The 27,082-nt window shown below is 48.0% G+C and overlaps 1 protein-coding gene across 9 annotated transcripts in view; it reads left to right on the top strand.

Moving 5' to 3' along the window:
• Positions 1 to 58: 58 nt before the first annotated feature.
• The window catches only part of LOC128850214 (transcription factor 4-like), a 79,043-nt gene continuing 52,019 nt past the window's right edge, over positions 59 to 27,082 (top strand). For 7 of the 9 annotated variants that reach the window (XM_054053205.1, XM_054053200.1, XM_054053203.1 and 4 more), the window contains exons 1-2: positions 16,170 to 16,215; positions 16,453 to 16,517. In XM_054053205.1, coding sequence (XP_053909180.1) covers positions 16,185 to 16,215; positions 16,453 to 16,517 — 96 coding nt within the window. In that variant the 5' untranslated portion in view covers positions 16,170 to 16,184. Of the gene's footprint in view, positions 118 to 1,291; positions 1,389 to 16,169; positions 16,216 to 16,452; positions 16,518 to 27,082 lie in introns of those variants that run through there. The other 2 variants (XM_054053208.1, XM_054053207.1) reach the window with 1 other exon arrangement.

Genomic DNA, 27,082 nt, shown 5'->3' with positions numbered 1-27,082 from the left:
TATGAGAGGAACCAGTCCTTGCAAGCAGGCGTGAAGAACCTTTTCTTCTCCACAGGTGTAGAAGAACGAAGCGGTTCCGGCTCCTGGGCCAACGCGGGACATCCAAGTCCATCCCGGGTAAGTAGATCTCCTCTTTTTCTCGTTAAAATCCCGTTCTTAACGAGCTCAACCTCCTCCTGAGATGAATTTAGTGCTTCTTCTCAGTCATTAACCTTTCCTTCCTGCCGGGGAGGTCCCACCAAGCCGAGGTGGTTCCACCACACCAGGACCATCTCCTCCCGTCCCTTGGTTCCCTTGGTTGGAGAGTGTTGACCTCCACACGAGGTCCTCTCCAGGAGCTGCCGAGAGCCACACGAGGTGTCCCATCAGCCTTCTCCAGACCAAACTCCCCGCAGGTCCCTCAGAGCTGTGGTTCTCCTTGGAGGTCCTTCTTGGAGCGAGGAGGAGAACCTTTTGAGGGGGGCGGTGGTGCCCGATCCTTCCTCCACGCCGTCATTCCTTTCTTCTCCTCGCCGTGAGGTTTGTTTCTTCTGAAGGAAACCCCTGTGGTGAAAAGTCCTCCTGGAGTTTGCCCACACGATTATTTATGCATGGGAAGCTCTGAATGGAAGAGGACAAAGACGTTGGAGATGAAAAGAACACGAGAAGAATCGGAGCCGTTGAACTCCCCAAAGAACGTGACCTCCCGCCCAGGAGGCCTTTGTCCCGTGATGGACGGGCTTCCAGGGGCGGACAATGAGGTCCTCAGGGGGCTTTGAAAGCCAAGGAACAAAACCTTTGCATAAATACGAGGCCTTGGGCCTGGTGTCTCCTCCCATCGGCTCCTCCAAAGGAGGTTCTACCATCGCTTCCAGTCAGAGAAGCACCGCCGAGACCTGAGGAACCTTAGCTTTGCTCCAGGCCTGGAGGTGGAAAGCTTGGAGAAGGCTTGGAGCAACCAGGGGGAGGTGGGACCATGGCGGGGGGTGGAGCTGGATGGCCTTGGAGGTCCCTTTGGACCCAACCTGGGCTGTGATGCCATCATCTTGAAGGTCCTTCCATTTCATGATCTTGAAGGTCCTTCTAACCCAACCCATCCCATGATCTCCAAGGTGCCTCCAACCCATCCCATGATCTCCAAGGTCCCTCCAACCCATCCCATCCCATGATCTCCAACCCCTCCCCAGGTCTCTTTCACCAACCTGGTGGAACCCATCGCTTCCCAAGCACTGGGAGAAGGTTTCTCCTCGCTGAGGACCTCTAGGGCTTGGCCAATGTCATTGAAGCTTCTCCCGTTGCGTTGTCTTCTCAGAACTATGGAGATGGGACTCCCTACGACCACTTGGCCAGCAGAGACCTTGGTTCTCACGACAATCTTTCTCCTCCCTTCGTTAACTCCCGAATACAAAGTAAGTTCTGGCGTTTCTTCTCGGTGGAGAACATTGATCGGAGTCCCTCATCCTCCTTTTTGGGCTCCGGTGGGGTTGGAGGTGGAATTGGACTTCTCAAAGCTCTGGTGGACCTTCCAAAGTGGACCTTCTGGAGCCGATGGATCGTTGGCTTTCCAGGACTTTGGTGGTGGAGGAGGTCAAGGGTTGGTTGAGAGGGTTTACATTGTCCTTTTGGCCATAAGGTGGGCACGAAAATATGGACCTTCTGAGAGTGGTTTTGATGGTTAAAAAAGGTCCTTTTGACCCTATGAGACAACTTGGTTGGAGAACTTCCCTCTTGAGGGCCACCGATGGTGGGGTTTGGGTTGGATCGTTGCCCGCTAACGACTCTCCTTAATGACGGTTGATTAACGACCTTCGGGAAGGGAAAGAGATGACGTCACGAGGTTAGGCATGGTGGGGCTTGGCCAAGATCACGCCCTGCTTCTGCTGGGGACGTCACCACGGGGGGGTCTGCAGGGGAGCCCAGGGGACCGCCGCGCTGCTCAAGGTGGGTCCTCTCCACCGCCTCATGGCTTTGGGTGGAGATGGTGGTGGACCTCAGAGGCTTCTGGGATCACAGATGGAACGTGGCACCTGTGGAACTGGATGATCTTGGAGGTCCCTTCAACCCAAAGCAGTCCATGAGTCCTTGATTTTAAGGGTCCTTCTGGGATGGATCCATGGGCCAAGGTTCTCCAGAGGTTCCTGGCCAGGCTGGATCATGGGCCAAGGTTCTCCAGAGGGCTCTGGCCAGGCTGGATCATGGGCCAAGGTTCTCCAGAGGGTCCTGGCCAGGCTGGATCCATGGGCCAAGGTTCTCCAGAGGGCTCTGGCCAGGCTGGATCATGGGCCAAGGTTCTCCAGAGGTTCCTGGCCAGGCTGGATCATGGGCCAAGGGTCTCCAGAGGGCTCTGGCCAGGCTGGATCATGGGCCAAGGGTCTCCAGAGGTTCCTGGCCAGGCTGGATCATGGGCCAAGGTTCTCTGGAGGGCCCTCCTCGCTCTCAGCAGCTCCTGGAAAGGAGCTGGTGGGGAGGTGGGTGCTGGGACGCGGTTCCTCGGTTCCTCTTGTCTCCATGCCAAGTCCTCCCGTCATCGGTAACGCTCCGGTCGCAGTCGTCTCCATCCAAGGACTTGGCCTCTGTCCATCCTGGAGGCCCTTCCTGTTATTCTAAGGAGAAGGGATGAAGTTTCCACCATGACTCACCGGCTCTTTGTTTTTCTAACCTTCCTTCAAGCCATGATTTCAACCTTTCCTCCATGAGGTCCCGTTTCTTCTTGGCCGAGGTTGGGTTTTCACAGGTGGCGTCTGTCCCGCCGTGTCCTTCACTCCTTCTTCTCCCCACCGCTGTTATCTCAGGTGGCTTCGGGGCCAGGGAAAGGCCTTGAGGAACATCAAAACATGGGTTGCTCCGAGCGGTGGTGGCTGCCCCATCCCTGGAGGTGTCCAAGGCCGGGTTGGATGGCCTTCAGAAGCCACAGAGATGGGGCCTGAGGACACACGTGGGGTTGGAATGGATCACCTTGGAGATCTTCTCCAACCTTAATGAGTCCGTACCACCGTAGTGGTGGTGTCTCCATATCCGGAGGGACTCAAAAGCCATGGAGATGTCCTCCAGGCGACGTGTGGGCTTGGACTGGATGAGCTCCGAGGGCTTTTCCAGCCTCGGTGACTCCATCTCAGGAAGGTTTTGGTGTCCCTGTGTCTGAAGGGCCCCAAAAGCCATGGAGATGTCCTCCAGGCTTCGTATGAGCTTGGACTGGATGAGCTCAGAGGGCTTTTCCAGCCTCGGTGTCTCCATCTCAGGAAGGTTTTGGTGTCCCCGTGTCTGAAGGGACCCAAAAGCCATGGAGATGGTGTTTGGGGACACTCTGGGCTTGGACTGGATGAGCTCCGAGGGCTTTTCCAGCCTCGGTGACTCCATCCCAGGAAGGTTTTGGTGTCCCTGTGTCTGGAGGGACCCAAAAGCCATGGAGATGTCCTCCAGGCTATGTGTGGGCTTGGGCTGGATGAGCTCCGAGGGCTTTTCCAGCCTCGGTGACTCCATCTCAGGAAGGTTTTGGTGCCTCCGTGTTTGGAGGAACCCAAAAGCCATGGAGATGGTGTTTGGGGACACTCTGGGCTTGGACTGGATGAGCTCTGAGGGCTTTTCCAGCCTCGGTGACTCCATCTCAGGAAGGTTTTGGTGTCCCCGTGTTAGGAGGGACCCAAAAGCCCTGGAGATGTCCTCCAGGCTACGTGTGGGCTTGGACTGGATGAGCTCCGAGGGCTTTTCCAGCCTCGGTGCCTCCATCTCTGGAAGGTTTTGGTGTCCCCATGTCTGGAGGGCCCCAAAAGCCCTGGAGATGTCCTCCAGGCCCCGCGTGGGGCTGGGCTGGAGAACCTTTTCCAGGCTCCTTCTGGAAGAAGGCGGCCGTGCGGGCAGCGAGGCCCCCCCGAGCCCTCCTTGAGGAGCTCCTGGTGGGGCCGAGCCACCTCCTCCCCCCGTCGCGGTGGAGCGAAGGCCGTTATGAAGACGTCAGTGGAGAAGGCAGGCGGGCGCGAGGCGCGAGGAGCTCCAGCGGAGGTCCTGGGGGAGCGGTGGAGGGTCACTCCTGGCCGCCCGTGCGGCTGTGTGTGACAGACTGTGAAATGGGGCGTTGTTGCGCGGCTGCGCCGCACCTGCGCCCTTCAGCTCTGATTGATCGGCTTCGTCATGTGGAAGGGGCCCATCTGCTCCACCGCCGGCGGGGTGGCCTTCTCCTCGGCTTCGCTCGGCGGCACACGGAGGGGGTCTTCTGCTGCGCCGCTGCTGCTGCTCGCGGGAGGAAAAAAAAAACCGAATCCCAGCGGTGGTGGCGGCGGAAGAAGAAGGAGAAGCTCAGCTTGGGAGGAGGAACGGGGACGGGGGGGGGTGGGAAGGGGCTCAAAGGGTGGAGGGCAGGGGTGGGGTGGAAGGGGCTCAAAGGTTGGAGGTCAGGGATGGGTGGAAGGGGCTCAAAGGTCTGAGGGTCATGGAATGGGTTGGAAGGGGCTCAAAGGTTGGAGGTCAGGGATGGGGTGGAAGGGGCTCAAAGGTCTGAGGGTCATGGAATGGGTTGGAAGGGGCTCAAAGGTTGGAGGTCGTGGAATGGGTCAGGTTGGAAGGGGACTCGAAGGTCTGAGGGTCGTGGAATGGGTTGGAAGGGGACTCGAAGGTTGGAGGTCATGGAAGGGGTCAAGTTGGTAGAGGGCCTCAAGGTCTGAGAGTCATGGAATGGGTCAGGTTGGAAGGGGAGTTGAAGGTCTGAGAGGTCATGGAATGGGTTGGACTGGAAGGGGACTCAAAGGTTGGAGGTTGTGGAATGGGTCGTGTTGGAAGGGATTCAAAGGTCTGAGGATCATGGAATAGAGTGGAAGGGGACTCAAAGGTTGGAGGTCATGGAATGGGTCAGGTTGGAAGGGGGCTCAAAGGTCTGAGGGTCATGGAATGGAGTGGAAGGGGACTTGAAGGTCTGAGGGTCATGGATGGTGGGAAGGGGATTCAAAGGTTGGAGGTCATGGAATGGGTTAGGTTGGAAGGGGACTTGAAGGTCTGAGGGTCATGGAATGGAGTGGAAGGGGACTCAAAGGTTGGAGGTCAGGGAATGGGTTGGATTGGAAGGGGGCTCAAAGGTCTGAGGGTCATGGAATGGGTCAGGTTGGAAAGGGACCTGAAGGTCTTAGGATTGTGGAATGGAGTGGAAGGGGACTCAAGGGTTGGAGGTCATGGAATGGGTCAGGTTGGAAGGGAGCTTAAAGGTCTGAGGGTCATGGAACGGAGTGGAGGGGATTCAAAGGTTGGAGGTCATGGAATGGGTTGGGTTGGAAGGGGGCTCGAAGGTCTGAGGGTCATGGAATGGTGTGGAAGGGGACTCAAGGGTTGGAGGTCATGGATGGGTTGGATTGGAAGGGGGCTCAAAGGTCTGAGGGTCATGGAATGGGTTGGAAGAGGGCTCAAAGGTTGGAGGTCAGGGAATGGGTCGGGTTGGAAGGGGATTTGAAGGTCTGAGGGTCTTGGATGGGTTGGGCTGGAAGGGGACTTGAAGGTCTGAGAATCATGGAATGGAGTGGAAGGGGACTCAAAGGTTGGAGGTCAGGGAATGGGTTGGATTGGAAGGGGGCTCAAAGGTCTGAGGATCATGGAATAGAGTGGAAGGGGACTCAAAGGTTGGAGGTCATGGAATGGAGTGGAGGGGGACTTGAAGGTCTGAGGGTCATGGATGGGTTGGAAGGGGACACAAAGATTGGAGGTCATGGAATGGGTTGCGTTGGAAGAGGGCTGAAAGGTCTGAGGGTCACGGATGGGTTGGGCTGGAAGGGGGCTCAAAGGTTGGAGGTCAGGGAATGGGTTGGAAGGGAACTCAAAGGTTGGAGGTCAGGGCATGGGTTGGATTGGAAGGGGGCTCAAAGGTCTGAGGGTCATGGAATGGAGTGGAAGGGGACTCAAAGGTTGGAAGAGGGCCTCGAGGTCTGAGGGTCATTGGAAGGGCCATAAAGGTTGGAGGTCATGGAGGGGGTCAGGTTGGTAGAGGGCCTCAAGGTCTGAGAGTCATGGAATGGGTTGGGTTGGAAGGGGACTTGAAGGTCTGAGGGTCGTGGAATGGGTGGGGTTGGAAGGGGACTTGGAGGTTGGAGATGGTGGAATGGGTTGGAAGGGGGCTTGAAGGTCTGAGGGTCATGGAATGGAAGGGGGCTTAGAAGTTGGAGGTCACGGATGGGTGGGCTTGGAAGGGGTCTCCCAGCCCATCCCGTTATCGGGGCCACCTCCCGCTGGTCAGGGGCTCCAACGTGACCGTGGCCACCTGGGCGAGGGCTTCCCACCCTCAGCGTGACCAATGTCCTCCTGGTCTCCGAGTTGAAGCTGTTCCCCTCATCCCATCACTCCATGGCCTCGGAGAAGCCCCTCCGTGGCTTTCCTGGAGGCCCTTCAGGTCCCGGAAGCTGCTCCAAGGTCTCCCTGGAGCCTTTTCTTCTCCACGTTGACCAACCCCAACTGTCCCTTCCCTTCCACTTGAGCTCCAGATGTCCTCAAGGACCTCAACTCAGTCAAGTGGAAGACGTCCCAACCCGTGGCGGGTGGATTGCAACCGGGTGGGCTTTAAGGTCCCGTCCAACCTCAACCAGTCCGTGATCCTCCAACCCCTGGAGATGCTGAAGGCCACACTGGATGAGGCTTAGAACCCCCTGAGCCGGTGGGTGGTGACCCTGCCTGTGGAATGGGTGGACTTTATCATCCCTTCCAACCCATTCCATCATCTTGAAGATCCTTCCAACCCAAACTCTTCGAGGATTTGAGGAGCTGAACAATTTCTTCCAACCCAAATCATTCCATCATCCTGAAGGTCCTTCCAACCCAACTCAGTCCATGATTCTATGATCTTTAAGGTCCTTCCAACCAACTCAGTCCACGCCTCCATGATCCTTAAGGTCCTTCCATCCAACCCAGTCCACACCTCCATGATCTTTAAGGTCCTTCCAACCATCCCAGTCCATAACTCCATGATCCTTAAGGTCCTTCCAACCAACCCAGTCCACACCTCCACGATCTTTAAGGTCCTTCCATCCAACCCAGTCCACAACTCCACGATCTTTAAGGTCCTTCCGACCATCCCAGTCCACAACTCCATGATCTTTAAGGTCGTTCCGACCAACGCAGTCCATGATCTTTAAGGTCCTTCCAACCATCCCAGTCCACACCTCCATGATCTTTAAGGTCCTTCCGACCATCCCAGTCCATGATCTTTAAGGTCCTTCCACCCCAGTCCGCGACTCCATCATCTTTAAGGTCCTTCCAACCAACTCAGTCCATAACTCCATCATCTTTAAGGTCCTTCTGACCAATGTAGTCCACACCTCCATGATCTTTAAGGTCCTTCCAACCAACCCAGTCCATGACTCCATGATCTTTAAGGTCCTTCCGACCAACTCAGTCCATGATCTTTAAGGTCCTTCCAACCATCCCAGTCCACACCTCCATGATCTTTAAGGTCCTTCCGACCATCCCAGTCCATGATCTTTAAGGTCCTTCCAACCCAGTCCGCGACTCCATGATCTTTAAGGTCCTTCCAACCAACTCAGTCCATAACTCCATGATCTTTAAGGTCCTTCTGACCATCCCAGTCCACACCTCCACGATCTTTAAGGTCCTTCCAACCCAGTCCACACCTCCACGATCTTTAAGGTCCTTCCAACCCAGTCCGTGACTCCATGATCTTTAAGGTCCTTCCGACCAACCCAGTCCACAACTCCACGATCTTTAAGGTCCTTCCGACCAACGCAGTCCATGATCTTTAAGGTCCTTCCACCCCAGTCCACACCTCCATGATCTTTAAGGTCCTTCTGACCAATGTAGTCCACGCCTCCATGATCTTTAAGGTCCTTCCATCCAACCCAGTCCATGATCTTTAAGGTCCTTCCGACCCAGTCCACGCCTCCATGATCTTTAAGGTCCTTCCGACCATCCCAGTCCATGATCTTTAAAGGTCCTTCCACCCCAGTCCACGCCTCCATGATCTTTAAGGTCCTTCCAACCAACCCAGTCCATGACTCCATGATCTTTAAGGTCCTTCCGACCAACTCAGTCCATGATCTTTAAGGTCCTTCCAACCATCCCAGTCCACACCTCCATGATCTTTAAGGTCCTTCCATCCAACCCAGTCCATGATCTTTAAGGTCCTTCCAACCAACTCAGTCCACGCCTCCATGATCTTTAAGGTCCTTCCGACCATCCCAGTCCACACCTCCATGATCTTTAAGGTCCTTCCGACCATCCCAGTCCATGATCTTTAAGGTCCTTCCACCCCAGTCTGTGACTCCATGATCTTTAAGGTCCTTCCAACCATCCCAGTCCATGATCTTTGAGGTCCTTCCACCCCACGCAGGACTCGATGCTCTTTTAGATGCCACCATCTCCCCGGAGCACCTCCTCCTTGTGGTCTCCGGCGCCGTTCTGGTTCCTCAGCCTCGCCGCTCACCTCCCACCTCCTCCTCTGGCGACTCTTCCCGCCACGAGGAGCTTTCTTGTCAACGCGCCAACCCTTAATTAAACCCGCTGACATCATGGCGTTATAATTAAGCGTGGCATTAATTAAGTTGGAAGAACCACGAGGTGGGGTTTTTTTTTTCCCCTCCTTTTGCCTTTACGAAACCCTCCAAAAACCCAACTCGGAGGGAGCGATCCACCTTTAGGCCCTTCTCCCGACCTCCTGGGCCGCGCAGTTGATGGAACGGCGGTTGAGAGGAGGAACCGATGGAGGAAAAGGGATTTTTTTGGGCCGTGGTTTTTGGAGTTGTTTGGTTTATTTTTCCATCTTTTTTTTTTGCCGCCCCAAAAGTGCTGATGGGCTCCTGGCATTCTGCTGGGCTAATTATGCCGCGGCGAAGCTCCGACAGCTGCATTCATCATCATAAAATGTAATAATTAATGACATTCCAACAAAGCAAAATATGCAAATGGCAGCTCATTAGCATTTTCATCTTCAGCTTTGATAATGCTTTTGCTGACAAGGTTGTAATTAATGAAAATTCATGTCGCAGGCAGGAGATTGGATCGGTTTCATTCCGCTCACAATTCCCAAATGCTTGGCATTATGGAAAAGCCCAGACGCTGCCAACTTGGAGCAGGAGAAAAACAGCCACCGAGCCAAGCCCACGCGGGCAGAGCGGCAGATGGAGAGCAAAGCCGCCGAGATGTTAACTCCTTCCAGGCCGACCGGCTCCCGCCGCCGGGGGGGGGACAGCCGGAGCGCAACGGAGCCACCGCAGAGCTCATCCGGCACTGCGGGGGTTGGAGGGGCCTTAAAGAGCGGAGAATCGCGGGTTGGGTTGAAGGGACCTCAAAGCTCATCTGGTTCCATCATGGAGTCATGGAATGGGTTGGGTTGAAGGGACCTCAAAGCTCATCTGGTTCCATCATGGAGTCGTGGAATGGGTTGGGTTGAAGGGACCTCAAAGCTCATCCGGTTCCATCATGGAGTCGTGGATTGGGGTGGGTTGGAGGGGCCTTAAAGAGTGGAGAATCGTGCGTTGGGTTGAAGGGACCTCAAAGCTCGTCTGGTTCCATCATGGAGTCGTGGAATGGGGTGGGTTGGAAGGACCTTAAAGAGCGGAGAATCGTGCGTTGGGTTGAAGGGACCTCAAAGCTCGTCCGGTTCCATCATGGAGTTGTGGATTGGGGTGGGTTGGAGGGTCCTTAAAGAGTGGAGAATCGTGGATGGATTGGGTTGGAAGGGACCTCAAAGCTCATCCGGTTCCGTCATGGAGTCGTGGATTGGGGTGGGTTGGAGGGACCTTAAAGCTCATCCATTTCCTTCATGGAGTCATGGATGGGGTTGGGTTGAAGGGACCTCAAAGCTCGTCTGGTTCCATCATGGAGTCGTGGATTGGGGTGGGTTGGAGGGGCCTTAAAGAGTGGAGAATCGAGGGTTGGGTTGAAGGGACCTCAAAGCTCGTCTGGTTCCATCATGGAGTTGTGGATTGGATTGGGTTGGAGGGTCCTCAAAGCTCGTCCGGTTCCATCATGGAGTTGTGGATTCGGGTGGGTTGGAAGGACCTTAAAGATCGGAGAATCGTGGGTTGAGGTTGAAGGGACCTCAAAGCTCATCCGGTTCCATCATAGAATTGTGGATTGGGTTGGGTTGAAGGGACATTAAAGCTCATCCGGTTCCTTCATGGAGTCGTGGATGGGGTTGGGTTGAAGGGACCTTGAAGCTCATCCGGTTCCATCATAGAGTCGTGGATTGGGGTGGGTTGAAGGGACCTCGAAGCTCATCCGGTTCCATCATGGAGTTCTGGATTGGGGTGGGTTGGAAGGACCTTAAAGAGCAGAGAATCGTGGGTTGGGTTGAAGGGACCTCAAAGCTCGTCTGGTTCCATCATGGAGTTGTGGATTGGTTTGGATTGGAAGGACCTTAAAGAGTGGAGAATCATGGAATGGATTGGGTTGGAGGGACCTCGAAGCTCATCCGGTTCCATCATGGAGTTGTGGATTGGGGTGGGTTGAAGGGACATTAAAGCTCATCCGGTTCCTTCATGGAGTCGTGGAATGGGGTGGGTTGGAGGGACCTTAAAGAGCGGAGAATCGTGGGTTGAGGTTGAAGGGACCTCAAAGCTCGTCCGGTTCCATCATGGAGTTGTGGAATGGGTTGGGTTGAAGGGACCTCGAAGCTCATCCGGTTCCATCATGGAGTTGTGGATTGGGGTGGGTTGAGGGACTTTAAAGAGTGGAGAATTGTGGGTTGGGTTGAAGGGACCTCAAAGCTCGTCCGGTTCCATCATGGAGTCGGGGATTGGTTTGGATTGGAAGGACCTTAAAGAGTAGAGAATCGTGGAATGGATTGGGTTGGAGGGACCTCGAAGCTCATCCGGTTCCATCATGGAGTTGTGGAATGGGGTGGGTTGAAGGGACCTTAAAGAGTGGAGAATCGTGGGTTGAGGTTGAAGGGACCTCAAAGCTCATCTGATTCCATTATGGAGTTGTGGATTGGGTTGGGTTGGAGGGTCCTCAAAGCTCGTCCGGTTCCATCATGGAGTTGGGGTTTGGGTTGGGTTGGAAGGACCTTAAAGAGCGGAGAATTGTGGGTTGAGGTTGAAGGGACCTCAAAGCTCGTCTGGTTCCATCATGGAGTCGTGGAATGGGTTGGGTTGAAGGGACCTCGAAGCTCATCCGGTTCCATCATGGAGTCGTGGAATGGGTTGGGTTGAAGGGACCTCAAAGCTCATCCGGTTCTATCATGGAGTCGTGGATTGGGGTGGGTTGGAGGGACCTTAAAGAGTGGAGAATCATGGAATGGATTGGGTTAGAAGGGACCTTAAAGAGCGGAGAATTGTGGAATGAGTTGGGTTGAAGGGACCTTAAAGCTCGGAGAATCATGGAATGAGTTGGGTTGGAAGGGACCTCCACTCCCACCCAGTTCCGTGGGCAGGGCCACACCTCCCACTGGATGAAGGGCTCCAGGCCCCACCCAGCCCGGCCTTGGCCACCTCCAGGGCCACCCCCAGAAGGTCCGTGGGCCCCAGGACGTCCCCCAGCTCCGCAGGAGGACGCTAACGGCTTGGTGGCGTTTGGGCGAGTGGAGTTGGAAGATGGTGGGACGTGGAAGGAGCTCTGGTCTTCTGCTCCACGGTTGGACTTGATCCATGGGTTGATTTGAGCGAGCTGTGATGGACCCTTCCATCGTCCCCTCCCAACCCATCCCACGTTCCTCTCTTTCTGGTGGCTCCCATCACGCCTTTAGATACTCCACCTCAAACCCAAAGCTCTCCAAGCCCCAGAATTCCTTCAATCCGTGAAGAAATCCCGGAGATGAGCTCTGGGCTGGTGGTTGCCCTCCTTCGCGTCTCCTCCCGCCGCGTCTTGGCCGCCATATGGTCTCTCATGGCCCATTGAACTTGTCAGCTCTAATGGATCGCCCTGGAAGCAGCTTTTTCCCTCGGAGCGTTCGTCTCCGTTCTTGCGTTTCCTTCTTTCCGCTCCGGGCTCGGAGCTGAAGGATGGAAAGAAGAACCGCCTGCTTGATTCCCCCAAAGACAATGACCTAAATGCCACCACGAGAAGAAGCTTTTCTTCTTCTCGGTGAACCTCATGGGCCGCACGTCAGAACCGCTTAAAGTCGTCTCCGCCGAACAGATTGGGCGAATCTCGGTGGCTCGGGAGAAGAAAGCTTTGTCCTATCCGCTTCCAAAGGCGGATCGCTCGGTGGGACAACATCTTGGAGGTCATCCAGGCCGATCGTAGCTCTCCGTTTCCAACCACACCCTTGAGCGCCTCATCTCTCCGGCTTTTGAAGGCCCTCAAGTTAGGGAGTGGTTGTCCGAGGTGGCCAAAGCCAGGTTGGATGGAGCTTGGAGCTCCTGATCCGGTGGGAGGTGGCCCTGCTGGTGGATCTGGGCAACCTTGGAGGTCCCTTCCCACCAAACGTGCTGCGGTTTAGGGCGTAGATGGTGGGAATGATGACCTCCAGCCTGAGGAGCTTCAAAGGTTCCCTCAACCCATTCAATACATTCAATACAAGTTGGGTTTGATTCCACCTCTCAATTAATTTGGGCCGTTTATTAGCCGGGTCCTAATTAGCAGTGGTGGTGGGAATGCTTTGGAATGGAGGCTTGGAGCAACCTGATCCAGGTGTCCTTTAAGGGCCTTCACAACCCAACGCAGTCCATCGTTCCATGATCTTTCAGGTCCCTTCCAACCCAAACCGTTCCATGATTCCACCATCTTTAAGATCCCTTCCAACCCAACCCATTCCATGATTCCACCATCTTTAAGATCCCTTCCAACCCAAACCGTTCCATGATTCCACCATCTTTAAGATCCCTTCCAACCCAACCCATTCCATGATTCCACCATCTTTAAGATCCCTTCCAACCCAACTCATTCCATGATTCCACCATCTTTAAGATCCCTTCCAACCCAAACCGTTCCATGATTCCACCATCTTTAAGATCCCTTCCAACCCAACCCATTCCATGATTCCACCATCTTTAAGATCCCTTCCAACCCAAACCGTTCCATGAATCTCTGAACTTTAAGGTCCCTCCAACCCCACCCCTTCCATGATCTCCACGTGCAGCAAAGTCCCTCTTTCTTTGTGTCCTCCAACCTTCTGGTGGTCCACCTCTTCCTCCACCCTTTGTTGTCGGCCGAGTGGGTGCCAACGGCACAACCGCCCACATCGAATCCTGGAATTTCGTGCTTGGAAAAGCCCTTTGAGCTCCTCCATCCAACCCTACGTATCCACCTGAGCACCGGATCTCCCTGGGCTTTAGGGTTGGAGGTTCCACCACCCCCCGGAGAACATTTAGGGGGAAACGATGAGGAAAGAGATGGTTGAAAAGAGGAGAAATGAGCGTTTTTCGCTTGAATCCATCTTCTTTCTTCTTCCGCTCCTTCCTTTCTGGGGTTAAAAGCGGCGTCTGGTTGCTCTTCCATGCGAAACCCGGGCGATTTCATGCTCCCCGTCTGCTTCTTTGGAGGCGTTTTTAGCCATGGGGGCTTTGGCACTGCCACCCTTGTCTCGGTGCCAAGAAAGAGCCGCAGCGCCTGCCGCATTCTCCGACGCCGCAAATTCCGCAGTCAATGCGGCGGCAACGCCGTCGCCTCCATCCCACCATTCCCCTCCCAGCCCGGAGCTCCGTGGAGAACCTCCACGAGAACTTTGGAGGTGCCCGAGTGGCCCTAAACCGCTCCACAACGCTCCGTTCCTACGCATTCTTTGTCCTCGTTAAGGGCATCGTTAAGTCCAAAAGGGGCTTTGTTTTTCAGGGGGGGCCTTCGCGGCCGTTTTGAGGGGGAGATGTGGACCTCCGAGAGGGTTCGGAAGGGGAAAAGTCCCCCCAAGGTGGACAGCGGGTGGGGAAGGAGGGAGACGAGACGCGGGATTCCAAGGAAACGCTGCGCGGAGGCGTTCGTTAACCGTTTTTTGCCTCTTTTGGAACCCCATTTCGTCTTTCTTTTTAATGAAAAAGGCGAATTTTGAGCTCTTTGACAACCGGGAATGTTCTAAAGGCACAAATCCCATCGTTTCATCGCTATTTGATGGCCAAAAGCTCTCTAAATATCTTCTTTTAACCATTTTTTGGCTCTTTTAACCATTTTTTGGAGCTTATCTTTAATGAAAGAGGCGAATTCCGAGCTCTTCAATAACCACAAATGTAATAAAGTCACAAATTCATCGTTTAATCTCTATTTAATATCAGAAATCCGTATAAATATCTTCCTTTTAAGCACTTTTGGCCCCTCTTGAGCTATTTTTCGCTTCTTATAATTAGAAATCGGACCATTTCATCGCTAATTGATATCAAAAATCGATAGAAATCCCTTCTTTTTAACCACTTTCGGACTCTTTTCCCCATTTTTTTTGCTCACTTTCAATCCAAAGAGGCAAATTCTGAGCGCTTCGACAACCGTAAAGGTTATAAAGTCACAAATCGCATCGTTTAATCTCTATTTGGGATCAAAAATCCGGAGAAATGTATCTTTTTAACCATTTTTGTCCCATTTTTGGCTCTTTATTATTCCAAATCTGAGCATTTTGTCATTAATTGAGATCAAAAATCCATACAAACACATTCCTTTTAACCATTTTTGCCCTCTTTTAACCATTTTTCTCCCCTTATTATTATAAATGTAATCATTTCAGCACTAATTGATACCAAAAATGGATATAAAGGCGTCCTTTTAACCATTTTTATCCCATTTTACCCATTTTTGGCTGCTTATTATTCCAATTCGGACCATTTCATCACTGATTGATATAAAAAATCCATCGAAATGCGTCTTTTTAACCATTTTTGTCCCATTTTACCCATTTTTAGCTCCGTATTAGTATCAAAAATCCATCGAAATGTATCTTTTTAACCATTTTTATCCCATTTTACCCATTTTCGGCTCCTTATTAGTATCCATCGGACCATTTCATCACTGATTGATATCAAAAATCCATCAAAATGTATCTTTTTAACCATTTTTGTCCCTTTTTACCCATTTTTCAGCCCCTTATTAGTATCAATCGGACCATTTCATCGCTGATTGATATCAAAAATCCATAGAAACGGTCCTTTTTTAACCATTTTTGTCCCATTTTACCCATTTTTTTGGTGCTTATTTATTCCCGATCCGATCGTTCCATCACTAATTGTGATCCAAACTCCCTCCGGACTCCTCCTTTTAACCCCTTCCTGCCCACCCCCTCCCTTTTTTCCCCCTCTCCGCCGCCGTCTCCTCCCTTCTCCCCTCTTCTTTCGGAGATGACCCCATCGTGGTGACCCCCCATCTCGTCTTGGTTCTCCGAGGAGCATCATCTGGAGGAGAAAGGAAGCCAAGCGCCGGTTCTTGGCCGCCTTCGCCCCGATCCTGGCCCGCTGCCCATTGATGTCATGGAAACACTCGGATTGCCGAGGGATGATTCACAGCGCGGCCCTTCGTCTTCTCCTCCCCCACACCAGGAGAAGACGATTTGGAAGCTTCTGACAACTCGGAATTGCCAACCTGGGTGGCTTTTAGAACCCCGGCGAGAGTTCTTCGCCGTCCAAACCCAGACGACGCCACCTCGGCCCATGGCGAGGCCCCACCTCGCGGCGCTTTGCTTCTCCTCCACCCTCTTTCTCCTCCACCTTCTTTCTCCTCCACCTTCTTTCTCCTCCACCTTCTTTCTCCTCCGCCTTCCTTCTCCTCCACCTTCCTTCTCCTCCACCTTCTTTCTCCTCCACTCTCTTTCTCCTCCACCTTCTTTCTCCTCCACCTTCTTTCTCCTCCACCTTCTTTCTCCTCCACCTTCCTTCTCCTCCACCCTCTTTCTCCTCCACCTTCTTTCTCCTCCACCCTCTTTCTCCTCAACCTTCTTTCTCCTCCACCTTCTCTTTCTCCTTTTGGGGCTTTCAGCCCCACCTTCTCTTCTTGGAGCGGTTAAGGGATGGAGGACCTCCAAGTCTGAGTGTGCGACATGTCCATGGAAGGAGCTTCCTGTCATCTCCAGGTCTCTCTGATCTTGGAGGGCACTTCCAACCCATTCCATGATCTTCAGGGTCTCTTCTGACCCATTCCATGATCTTCAGGGTCTCTTCTGACCCATTCCATGATCTTCAAGGTCTCTTCTGACCCATTCCATGATCTTCAGGGTCTCTTCTCACCCATTCCATGATCTTCAAGGTCTCTTCTGACCCATTCCATGATCTTCAAGGTCTCTTCCAACCCAACTCGAGGTTCTCTGAGCATCAGGTTCCCCAGAGCAGTGGTGGCTGCTCCATCCCTGGAGGTGTTGAAGGCCACGTTGGATGGAGTTTGGAGCTCCTGAGCCAGTGGGAGGTGGGCTTGGAGGTCCCTTCCAACCCATAATGATGGTGGAATCTCCATCCCTTGAGGGCTTCAGAAGAGGTGGAGAAGTGGTGCTTCAGGGCATGGTTTTGTAGGCACAGCTGGAGGAGCTTCAAGGTCTTCTCCAACTGTCCTTCCTCCCTGGTTTTACAGCTCCGAGAAGACGTGGCCGTGGTCGGAAGGGCTTCTTTGTGGCCGTGGTTCATCTCTGCTTTGGTTTCTCCTCAGGTAAAACGGAACGAGGGTCCTACTCGTCCTATGGAAGAGACTCCAATCTACAAGGTTGCCACCAGGTAAGAGAAAGCCACCAACGTTCTCCTGACTCATGTTGGTTTCTTCACCTTCTGGAGATCTTGGCAGATGGTTCCATCCCAAACGGTGCTTCAGAAATGGCTTTGAAGCTCTCGCTGGAGATCTTTGAGCCAAGAGCTGAGTGGTGGAGCCCATAAGACTCATAGGTTGACCTACAGGTCTGGTGGGAACACTTGGTTGGTGAAGGCCTTGGGGTGGTGGGACAGGAGAAGCTCCAAAAGCACTCCGTGAAGGCGCTCCAGGAAAGCTGGAGGTGTCCTAAACCCACGGAGACGTCACACTTGAGGCTTGTGTGGACGGTTGGACTGAATGATCTCAAAGGTCTTCTCCAACCTCAATGATTCGAGGAATTCCAGAGGCGATGGTGATGGTGGGAGTGTGGATCCTTGAGAAACCTTGGGATTGCAGGAGCTTCTGGAGCTCCTTGAGCTCCAGTGGAGGTCTTGAAGGCCACTTTGGAGGTCTTGAGGGCCATCTTGGAGGGTTCCAGGCTGGGTTTGAGGAGGTTTGGAGGTGGGAGGTGGCGCTGTCCGTGGAACTGGGGGGGCTTTGAGGTCCCTTCCAGCCCAAACCATTCCAGAATTCCTTAGTTTTTCCGTTCTATGTATATAAAGTCCTTAATTTTGTCCATTTTGAGAATTCAAACGTCGGGGATGGATCCGGGTGGGATCCGGATGGGACCTGAGTGGGACTCAGATGGGACCCGGATTGGATCCCGATGGCATCTTGGTGGGATCCCAGTTGGATCCGGATGGGGTTTGGGATGGGATCCTGATGGGATCTTGGTGGCATCTGGATGGGGTTTGGGATGGGATCCTGATGGGATCTTGGTGGGATCTGGATGGGGTTTGGGATGGGATCCTGATGGGATCTTGGTGGGATCTGGATGGGGTTTGGGATGGGATCTTGGTGGGATCTGGGTGGGATCCAGATGGGATCCAAATTGGATCTGGGTGGGATTTGGGAAGGGATCTTGATGGGATCTGGGTAGGATCTTGATGGCATCTGGACGGGATCCAAATGGGATCCAAATGGGATCTTGGTGGCAACTGGATGGGATCCAAATGGGATCTGGATGGGATTTGGGACTTGATGGCATCTGGACAGGATCCAGATGGGATCCACATTGGATCTTGGTGGGATCCTGATGGGATCTTGGTGGCGTCTGGGTGGGATTTGGGATGGGATCTTGATGGCATCTGGATGGGATCCAAATGGGATCCAAATGGGATCTTGGTGGCATCTGGATGGGATTTGGGATGGGATTGTGATGGGATCCGGATGGGATCCAAATGGGATCTTGGTGGCATCTGGGTGGGATCCTGATGGGATCTCAGTGGGATCCTAATGGGATTTGGGATGGGATCCAGATGGGATCTTGATGGGATCTTGGTGGGATTTGGAAAGGGATCCTGATGGTATCTGGATGGGATCCAAATGGGATCTTGGTGCCATCTGGATGGGATCCTGATGGGATCTTGGTGGGATCTGGATGGGATTTGGGGTGGGATCGTGATGGGATCCGGATGGGATCCAAATGGGATCTTGGTGGCATCTGGGTGGGATCGGGGCTGTAGCAGCTCCTTAGGAGGTCACGGAGAAGGTCGGACCGTGCTCCTGGTGGCCTCGGAAGAACGTGGGGATGAAGGTCCACCTCCCGCTGGCTCAGGCAGAGGTTTTCCCATCTCCAAAGTCCTCTTGGAGGTGGAGATCGGTGAGGTCGGAACCATCGAATTTGGACTGAAGAAGGCGGAATTTCGAGGCAGGACCTTCAAATTTGGAGTCGGGAGTTGGAATTTTGAGGCGAGGGGGTTGGATTTGGAGTGAGAATGTTGGAATTTTGAGGGACGATTGACTTTGGAGTGAAGACTTTGGGAATTGGAATCAAAATGATTGAATTTGGAATCAAAATGATCGAATTTTGAGTAAAAATGATTGAATTTGGAATAAAAATGCTTAATTTTGAGTAAGAATGATTGAATTTGGAGTAAAGATGTTTGAATTTGGAGGAAGAACGTTGGAATTTAGAGTAAGGAGTGATTTTTGGGCAAAGACGTTGGAAATTGGAGTAAAGATGATTGAATTTTGAGGAAATATGTTGGAATTTTGAGTGCGAATGTTCAAATTTGGAGTAAAGATGTTCGAATTTGGAGTAAATTATTTGAATATGGAGTAAATATATTTGAATTTGGAGTGAAGATGTTTGAATTTGGAGTAAATTATTTCAATTTGGAGTAAAGATGTTTGAATTTTAGGAATGGTTGATTTTGAGTAAGAATGAATATTCATTAAGAATGATTGATTTGGAGTAAATGATTCCGTTTGAGTAGAAACGATTGAATTTTGATTAAAAACGGTTCGATTTTGAGTCAGAACGATTGATTTGGAGTCAGAATTGATCCGTTTGGCATAAGAATGATCAGTTTTTGATTAGGAATTATTAGATTTTGAGTAAAATGATGGATTTTTGAGTAGGAATTCTTAGATTTTGATTAAGAATATTTCAATTCTGAGTCAGAATTATTGATTTTGAGTAAAATGATTGATTTTTGAGTAGGAATTCTTAGATTTTAAGTAGGAATGATTGAAGTTTGAGTCAGAATTATTAATTTTGAGTAAGAATTGAGTCGTTTTGCGTAAGAATGATTGATTTTTGAGTAGGAATTCTTAGATTTTGATTAAGAACATTTCAATTTTGAGTCGGAATGATTGATTTTGAGTAAAATGATTGATTTATGATTAGGAAGGTTTGGATTTTGAGTACGAACGATTGAATTTTGAGTCAGAATGATTAATTTCGAGTAAGAATTGATCAGTTTTGAGTAAGAACGATTGATTTTTGATTAGGAATTAGTAGATTCTGAGTGAGAACATTTCAGTTTTGAGTCAATGATTGATTTTTGAGTAGCAATTATTAGATTTTGATTAAGAACATTTCAATTTTGAGTAAAATGATTGATTTTTGAGTCGGAATTATTAATTTTGAGTAAGAATTGAGTAGTTTTGTGTAAGAATGACTGATTTTTGAGTAGGAATTCTTAGATTTTGATTAAGAACGATTGAATTTTGAGTCAGAATGACTGATTTTGAGTAAAATGATTGATTTTTGATTAGGAAGGTTTGGATTTTGCGTAAGAATGATTGATTTTTGAGTAGAAATTCTTAGATTTTGAGTAAGAACATTTCAATTTTGAGTCAGAATTATTAATTTTGAGTAAGAATTGAGTAGTTTGGCATTAGAATGATTGATTTTTGAGCAGGAATTCTTAGATTGTGATTAAGAACGGTTCAATTTTGAGTAAAATTATTGATTTTGAGTAAAATGATTGATTTTTGAGTAGGAATTCTTAGATTTTGAGTAGGAACGATTGAATTTTAAGTCAGAATGATTGATTTTGAGTAAGAATTGAGTTGTTTTGCGTAAGAATGATTGATTTTTGATTAGGAATTATTAGATTGTGATTAAGAACGTTTCAATTTTGAGTAGAATGATTGATTTTGAGTAAAATGATTGATTTTTGAGTAGGAATTAGTAGATTTTGAGTAAGAATGATTGAATTTTGAGTCAGAACGATTGATTTTGAGTAAGAATTGATCAGTTTTGTGTAAGAATGATTGATTTTTGAGTAGAAATTCTTAGATTTTGAGTACGAACGATTGAATTTTGAGTCAGAATTATTACTTTAGAGTAGGAATGATTGGATTTTGAGTAAGAACGTCTCGATTCAGCCCAAGAATTATTCCTTTTGCGTAAGAACGTTCCAATTTTCAGTCAGAGCGACTGATTTGGAGGAAGAACATTTCCATTCCGAATAAGAACGATTGAGTCTGGCTCGGAACGAGTGGATTTCGCCTCAGAATTATTCATTTGGAGTAAAACCGCGTAGATCTGAAGGAAAAATTGTCCATTTGGAGTCGGAACTGTCGGATTCGGAGAACGAACCTTTCCATTCGGAGTCCCGAAAACTTCAGTTTGGAGTGCGAAGAGCCCCGTGGGGAGCGTTGGCGGCGGTCCCCTGGCGCCGCCGGCCGTGCCGCCGTCTCCGCAGGCCCCCAAGGCCGTTGTGCGCCTCCAACAAGGCGCCTTTGTTTTCGGGGCGCGCTTTGGCGGTTCTCAGCGGGTTAAAGCCGAGGCCGCCTCATAATTGGCCTATTTAGACTCTTTTTTGCATGTGAATAGCGCGGCAGCCGAGCAGAACTAAGGCTGTTGTGAGCGACACGCTGATTAGAATTTCGATTAGGGAAAACACAGGCTCTACTTTAGCGAGGCCGGTAATTAGTGCAGTCAGGAAAAGTTGATTACCAGGCAGGAGAAAGTTGAGGGGCTTTGGAAAAGGGAGGGGGGGGTTGGTTTGGCCACTCTTGGCCCGAGGAGTGAGGCGAGAGGCGTCAAAACGCGGCCGTCGGCCTCCAAACGGCCCTCCGAAGAAGGCGATGTTGCTTCAAACGGCGCCGTAGTCATCCAAACAGTCCTTCGAAGGAGGCGGTGTTGGGCCAAACGAGGCGAGAGTGGTCAGAGTGAGGCGATGGGCGTCAAAATGGTCCTTAAAAGAAGTCGATAGTCATTAGAATAAGGGGATGGTCGTTAAAAGGAGGCGATATTTGTCCAAAATGAGGCGATCGGGGTCAAAATGGTCCCCAAAATAAGTCGATATTCATTAGAATAAGGGGATAGTCATTAAAATGAGGCGATGGTCATTAAAATGAGGCCATAGTCGTTAAAATGAGGTGATGGTCGTTAAAATGAGGCGATATTTGTCCAAATTGAGGCGATGGGCGTCAAAATGGTCCTTAAAGGAAGTCGATATTCATTAAAATAAGGGGATGGTCGTTAAAATGAGGCGATGGTTGTTAAAACGAGGTGATAATTGTCCAAAATGAGGTGATTGGAGTCAAAATGGTCCTCAAAATAAGTCGATATTCATTAGAATGAGGTGATGGTCGTTAAAATGAGGCGATAGTTGTCAGAATGAGGTGATCGGCGTCAAAATGGTCCTTAAAAGTAGTCGATATTCATTAAAATGAGGTGATAGTCATTAAAATGAGGTGATAGTCGTTAAAATGAGGCGATGGTCATTAAAACGAGGTGATATTTGTCCAAAATGAGGCGATTGGAGTCAAAATGGTCCTCAAAATAAGTTGATATTCATTAGAATGAGGTGATGGTCGTTAAAAGGAGGCGATAGTTGTCAAAATGAGGCGATCAGCGTTAAAATGGTCCTTAAAAGTAGTCAATATTCATTAAAATGAGGTGATAGTCATTAAAATGAGGTGATAGTCGTTAAAATGAGGCGATGGTCGTTAAAAGGAGGTGATAGTTGTCCAAAATGAGGCGATTGGTGTCAAAATGAGTTGATCGGCATCAAAATGGTCCTTAAAAGAAGTCGATATTCATTAGAATAAAGTGATAGTCGTTAAAATGAGGTAATATTTGTCCAAAATGAGGCGATCGGCGTCAAAATGGTCCTCAAAATAAGTCGATAGTCATTAGAATGAGGTGATGGTCGTTAAAAGGAGGCGCTGGTCGATCTTAATGAGTTTGTGGTCGTGGAAAGGAGTCGATGAGCATCGAAAGGTTCGTTAGGATGAGGTGATAGCGATTAAAAGGAGGCGATATTCGTCCAAACGAGGTGATATTCATTAAGAGTGAGGCGGTATTAATCCAAGCGAAGCGATCGTCAGGAAGAGAAGTTGATAATCGTTAAGAGAAGGCCATCATCATCCAAACGACGCCATGGAAACGGGGCGATAGTCGTTAAAATGGGGCGATAGTCGTTAAAATGGGGCGATATTAATCCAAATGAGTCGATATTATTAATCTAAATGGGTCGATATTAATCCAAACGAGTCGATATTAATCCAAATGAGTCGATATTAATCCAAATGGGTCGATATTAATCCAAATGGGTCGATATTAATCCAAATGAGTCGATATTAATCAAAACGAGTCGATATTAATCCAAATGAGTCGATAATATTAATCCAAATGGGTCAATATTAATCCAAATGAGTCGATATTATTAATCCAAATGAGTCGATATTAATCCAAACGAGTCGATATTAATCCAAATGAGTCGATATTAATCCAAATGAGTCGATAATATTAATCCAAACGAGTCAATATTAATCCAAATGAGTCGATAATATTAATCTAAATGGGTCGATATTAATCCAAACGAGTCGATATTAATCCAAATGTGTCGATATTAATCCAAATGAGTCGATAATATTAATCTAAATGGGTCGATATTAATCCAAACAAGTCGATATTAATCCAAATGCGTCGATATTAATCCAAATGAGTCGATATTAATCCAAATGAGTTGATAATATTAATACAAATGGGTCGATATTAATCCAAATGAGTCGATAATATTAATCTAAATGGGTCGATATTAATCCAAATGAGTCGATATTAATCCAAATGAGTCGATATTATTAATTCAAATGGGTCGATATTAATCCAAACGAGTCGATATTAATCCAAATGAGTCGATATTATTAATTCAAATGGGTCGATATTAATCCAAATGGGTCGATATTAATCTAAACGAGTCGGTATTAATCCAAATGAGTCGATATTATTAATCCAAATGAGTCGATATTAATCCAAACGAGTCGATAATATTCATTAAACTGAGTTGATTTGAATCCGAATGAGTCGATCTGAATCCAAATGAGTCGCTATTAATTAGTGAGTCAATATTAACCCAAAGGAGTCGATATTAATCCAAATGAGTCGATAATATTAACCCAAACGAGCCGATATTAATCCAAATTAGTCGATCTTCGTTAAAACGCGTCTGTATTAATCGATACGAGACGGTATGAATCAAAAGCAGTTGATGGTCATCCGTATTAGTCGATACCCATCCAAATTAATCGATATTAAACCCTAATGAGTCCCTATTAATCACAAAGAGTCAATATCAGACCCTAACGAGTCGCTATTAATATCCCAACGAGCCCATAGTCCTCCCGACGCGTCGCGAGGCCTCCGGTTGGGTTCACCTTCCTCCCAACGAGCCCCTCCGCGCCCTAACGACCATTTTAGCCCTAATTACTCACCTCTGGGGCCTTAATTATCGACCGCCGTCGCCTTAATTGTTCACCGTCGTCGTCGCCTTAATTTTCGATCATTTTAGCCTTAATTTTTCACCTCCGTTGCCTTTAATTCACCTTCGTTGCCTGAATTTTTCACCCTCATCCACTTAATTTTTCGCCGTCATCGCCCTAATTATTAACCATTTAAGGCTTAATTATTAACCTTAATTATGGACCATTTTAGCCGTAATTCTCACCGTTTTCCCCCTAATTTTTCCCCGGTTTCCCCCTAATTTTTCACCGTTTTGCTCTTAATTTGGCACCGTCGCCGCCGTAATTTTTCACCGCTTCCGCCTTAATTATTCACCCTCGTCGCCTTAATTATTGACCGTCGTCGCCTTAACGATTCGCCGCCGTCGCCTGAATTTTTCGCCGGTTTAGCCTTAATTTTGCACCGTTTTAGCCTTAATTATTGACCGCCGTCGCCTTTTTCCCCCCTCGTCGCCTTCGTTTTTCCCCACCAGCGCCTTAATTAGTCCCCTGCTCGGCTTAACGAGTCCCCGTCGTTAGGCTCCCGGGTCCCCCCTCTCCCACGGACCCCAAAGTCCTCGCGGCGTCGACGTTCATTAGGCCGCGGCTCGTTAGTCGAGGCCGAAAAGGGACGCTTCAAAGGCCGCTGCGACCGCAGTCGTTAAGCACCGGCGTTAATTGCTTTGGGGGCTTCCATGGGGGGGGTTCTTCCCGACTTCGGCGTCGCGCAAACGCAGCTCTTCCACTTTTCAGCCATTTGAGGCCATTTTGGACCCACTTTGTCTCTTTTTGGACTCATTTCGGGCCATTTTGACCCATTTTGTGCCATTTTTGACCCATTTTATGTCGGTTTTGACCCATTTCATGTCATTTTATGCCATTTTTGACCCATTTTGTGTCGGTTTTGACCCATTTTGTGTCGGTTTTGACCCATTTCATGTCATTTTGTGCCATTTTTGACCCATTTTGTGTCGGTTTTGACCCATTTCATGTCATTTTGTGCCATTTTTGACCCATTTTGTGTCGGTTTTGACCCATTTCATGTAATTTCATGCCATTTTTGACCCATTTTGTGTCATTTTTGACCTATTTTGTGTCATTTTTGACCCATTTTGTGTCATTTTGGACCCATTTCGTGCCATTATTGACCCATTTTGTGTCGTTTTTGAGCCATTTTGTGTCATTTTTGACCCATTTCATGCCATTTTTGACCCATTTCATGCCATTTTTGACCCATTTCATGCCATTTTTGTCCCATTTTGTGTCCTTTTTGACCCATTTCATGCCATTATTGACCCATTTTGTGTCATTTTTTACCCATTTTGTGACATTTTGACCCATTTCATGCCATTATTGACCCATTTTGTGTCGTTTTTGACCCATTTTGTGTCATTTTTGACCCATTTCATGCCATTTTTGTCCCATTTTGTCATTTTTGACCCATTTTGTGTCGTTTTTGACCCATTTCATGTCATTTACTGCATTTTTGACCCATTTCATGCGATTTTTACCCATTTTAAGTCATTTTTGATCCATCTCATAGAATTTTTGACCCATTTTGTTCATTTTTCACCCATTTCTTATATTTTTTGACCCATTTCATTCCTTTTTCTGCCATTTCATGTAATATTTGACCCATTTCATGCATTTTTTCACCCATTCAATGGAATATTTGACCCATTCCATGTCATTTTTACCTATTTAGTGTAATTTTGACCTATTTAATGCAATTTTGACCCATTTTATATCATTTTTGACCCAATTAATGTCATTTTTACCCCTTTCAGATCATTTTTGACCCATTTCATGTCATTTTTGACCCATTTTATATCAGTTTTGACCCATTTCGTGTGACTTTGACCCATTTCATATCATTTTTACCCCATTTCGTGCAATATTTAACCCATTTTATGCACCTCTTTAACACCATTTTAGCCCATCTCATGATTTTTATCCATTTTGTGTCATTTTTCCCCATTTCCTGTCATTTTGGACCCATTTTGTGAATTTTTACCCTTTATTTTTCACCCATTTAATATCATTTTAACCCATTTCATACATTTTTTACCCATTTAATATCATTTTGACCCATTTCATGCAATTTTTTACCTCTTTAATGTACATTTTCTCCTATTTAATGCAATTTTTCATCTATTTTGTTGTATTCCCTTTAAGTTTTGATCCATTTAATGCATTTTTTATCTATTTCATAGAATAATTCCATGTATTTCTTATCTATTTCGTGGAACGTTCGATAGATTTAATGCAAATTTGGGTCTATTTAATGCAATTTTTCTCCATTTCATGTACATTTCCATCTATTTAATATAGTTTTTTCTATTTAATGCTTTTTTTCCTCTATTTAATGTCATTTGGGATCAATTTGTTGTAATTTTTCTCTATGTAACACATTTTTTATCTGTTTAACGTAAATTTAGATCTATTTAATGCGATTTTTATCTCTTTAACAATTTTTATCTATTTGCTGTAATTTTATCTATTTAATTGATTTTTATCTATTTAATTGATTTTTACCTATTTAATGTCATTTGGGGTCTATTTAATCTCATTTTAGATCCCTTTAATGTAATTTTCGTCGATTTAATCTGATTTTGGATCAATTGAGTCTCAATTCTGCTCTTTTTAGTTTAAATTCGGACCTTTTTGGTTTGAATTCGGACTTTTTTAGTTTGAATTTGGACCTTTTTGGTTTGAATTTGGACCTTTTCCGTCTAAATTTGGACCTTTTTAGTTTGAATTCGGACCTTTTTCGTTTCATTTCCCCCCGATTTCGTTGACGTTTGATCCAATAGTGTCATTTTTCCACCTTTCCCCTGGATTTTCCACCTTTTTCCCTTTCCGTTTCAATCCATTTCCTTTACTTCCCCCCCATTTCCTCCACTTTTCAGTCTCTTGCTGAATTTGGATCCTTTTTCCCCCCCCCAGAGCCGCTATCGAGACGATATTAATGCTTTATTAATCCCTTTAATTCCATATTAACCTCCGACTCATTATCTTTGGGGCTTTTTACTCTTAATATTCATTATTCTGAATTTTTATGATACTAAAATGTCATTTTCTGGGGGTTTCTTGTCCTTAAATTCCACTTTTCTCGCGTTGATCGTCCTTAGGTTTCTTTTTCTTACGTTTTATTCTTAATTTTCCTTATCCTTAGGGTTTGTTATTCTTTGAATTCCATTTTTCTTCGGTTTTAATTGAATTTCGTTTTTAATTTAATTTCATTTTTAATCGAATTTCATTTTTAATTGAATTTTCATTCTTACGTTTTCTCCGTCTGCGTTTTTATTTCTCTTCGGTTTTACCATTCCTAATTCTCATTTTGCTTCGATTTCATCACTCTTCTCTCTCTTTTCCTTTGATTTTATTCTTAATTCTCATTATTCTTCGGTTTTATCACTCCTAATGTTCATTTTTCTTAGGTTTTATCATTCTTCTCTTTCTTTTTCTTTGA

Source organism: Cuculus canorus, chromosome W, assembly GCF_017976375.1.
Source record: "Cuculus canorus isolate bCucCan1 chromosome W, bCucCan1.pri, whole genome shotgun sequence".
Lineage (NCBI taxonomy): Eukaryota > Metazoa > Chordata > Aves > Cuculiformes > Cuculidae > Cuculus > Cuculus canorus.
Note: the sequence above shows the minus strand (reverse complement) of the source record. Positions and strands in the feature narration are given on the sequence as shown.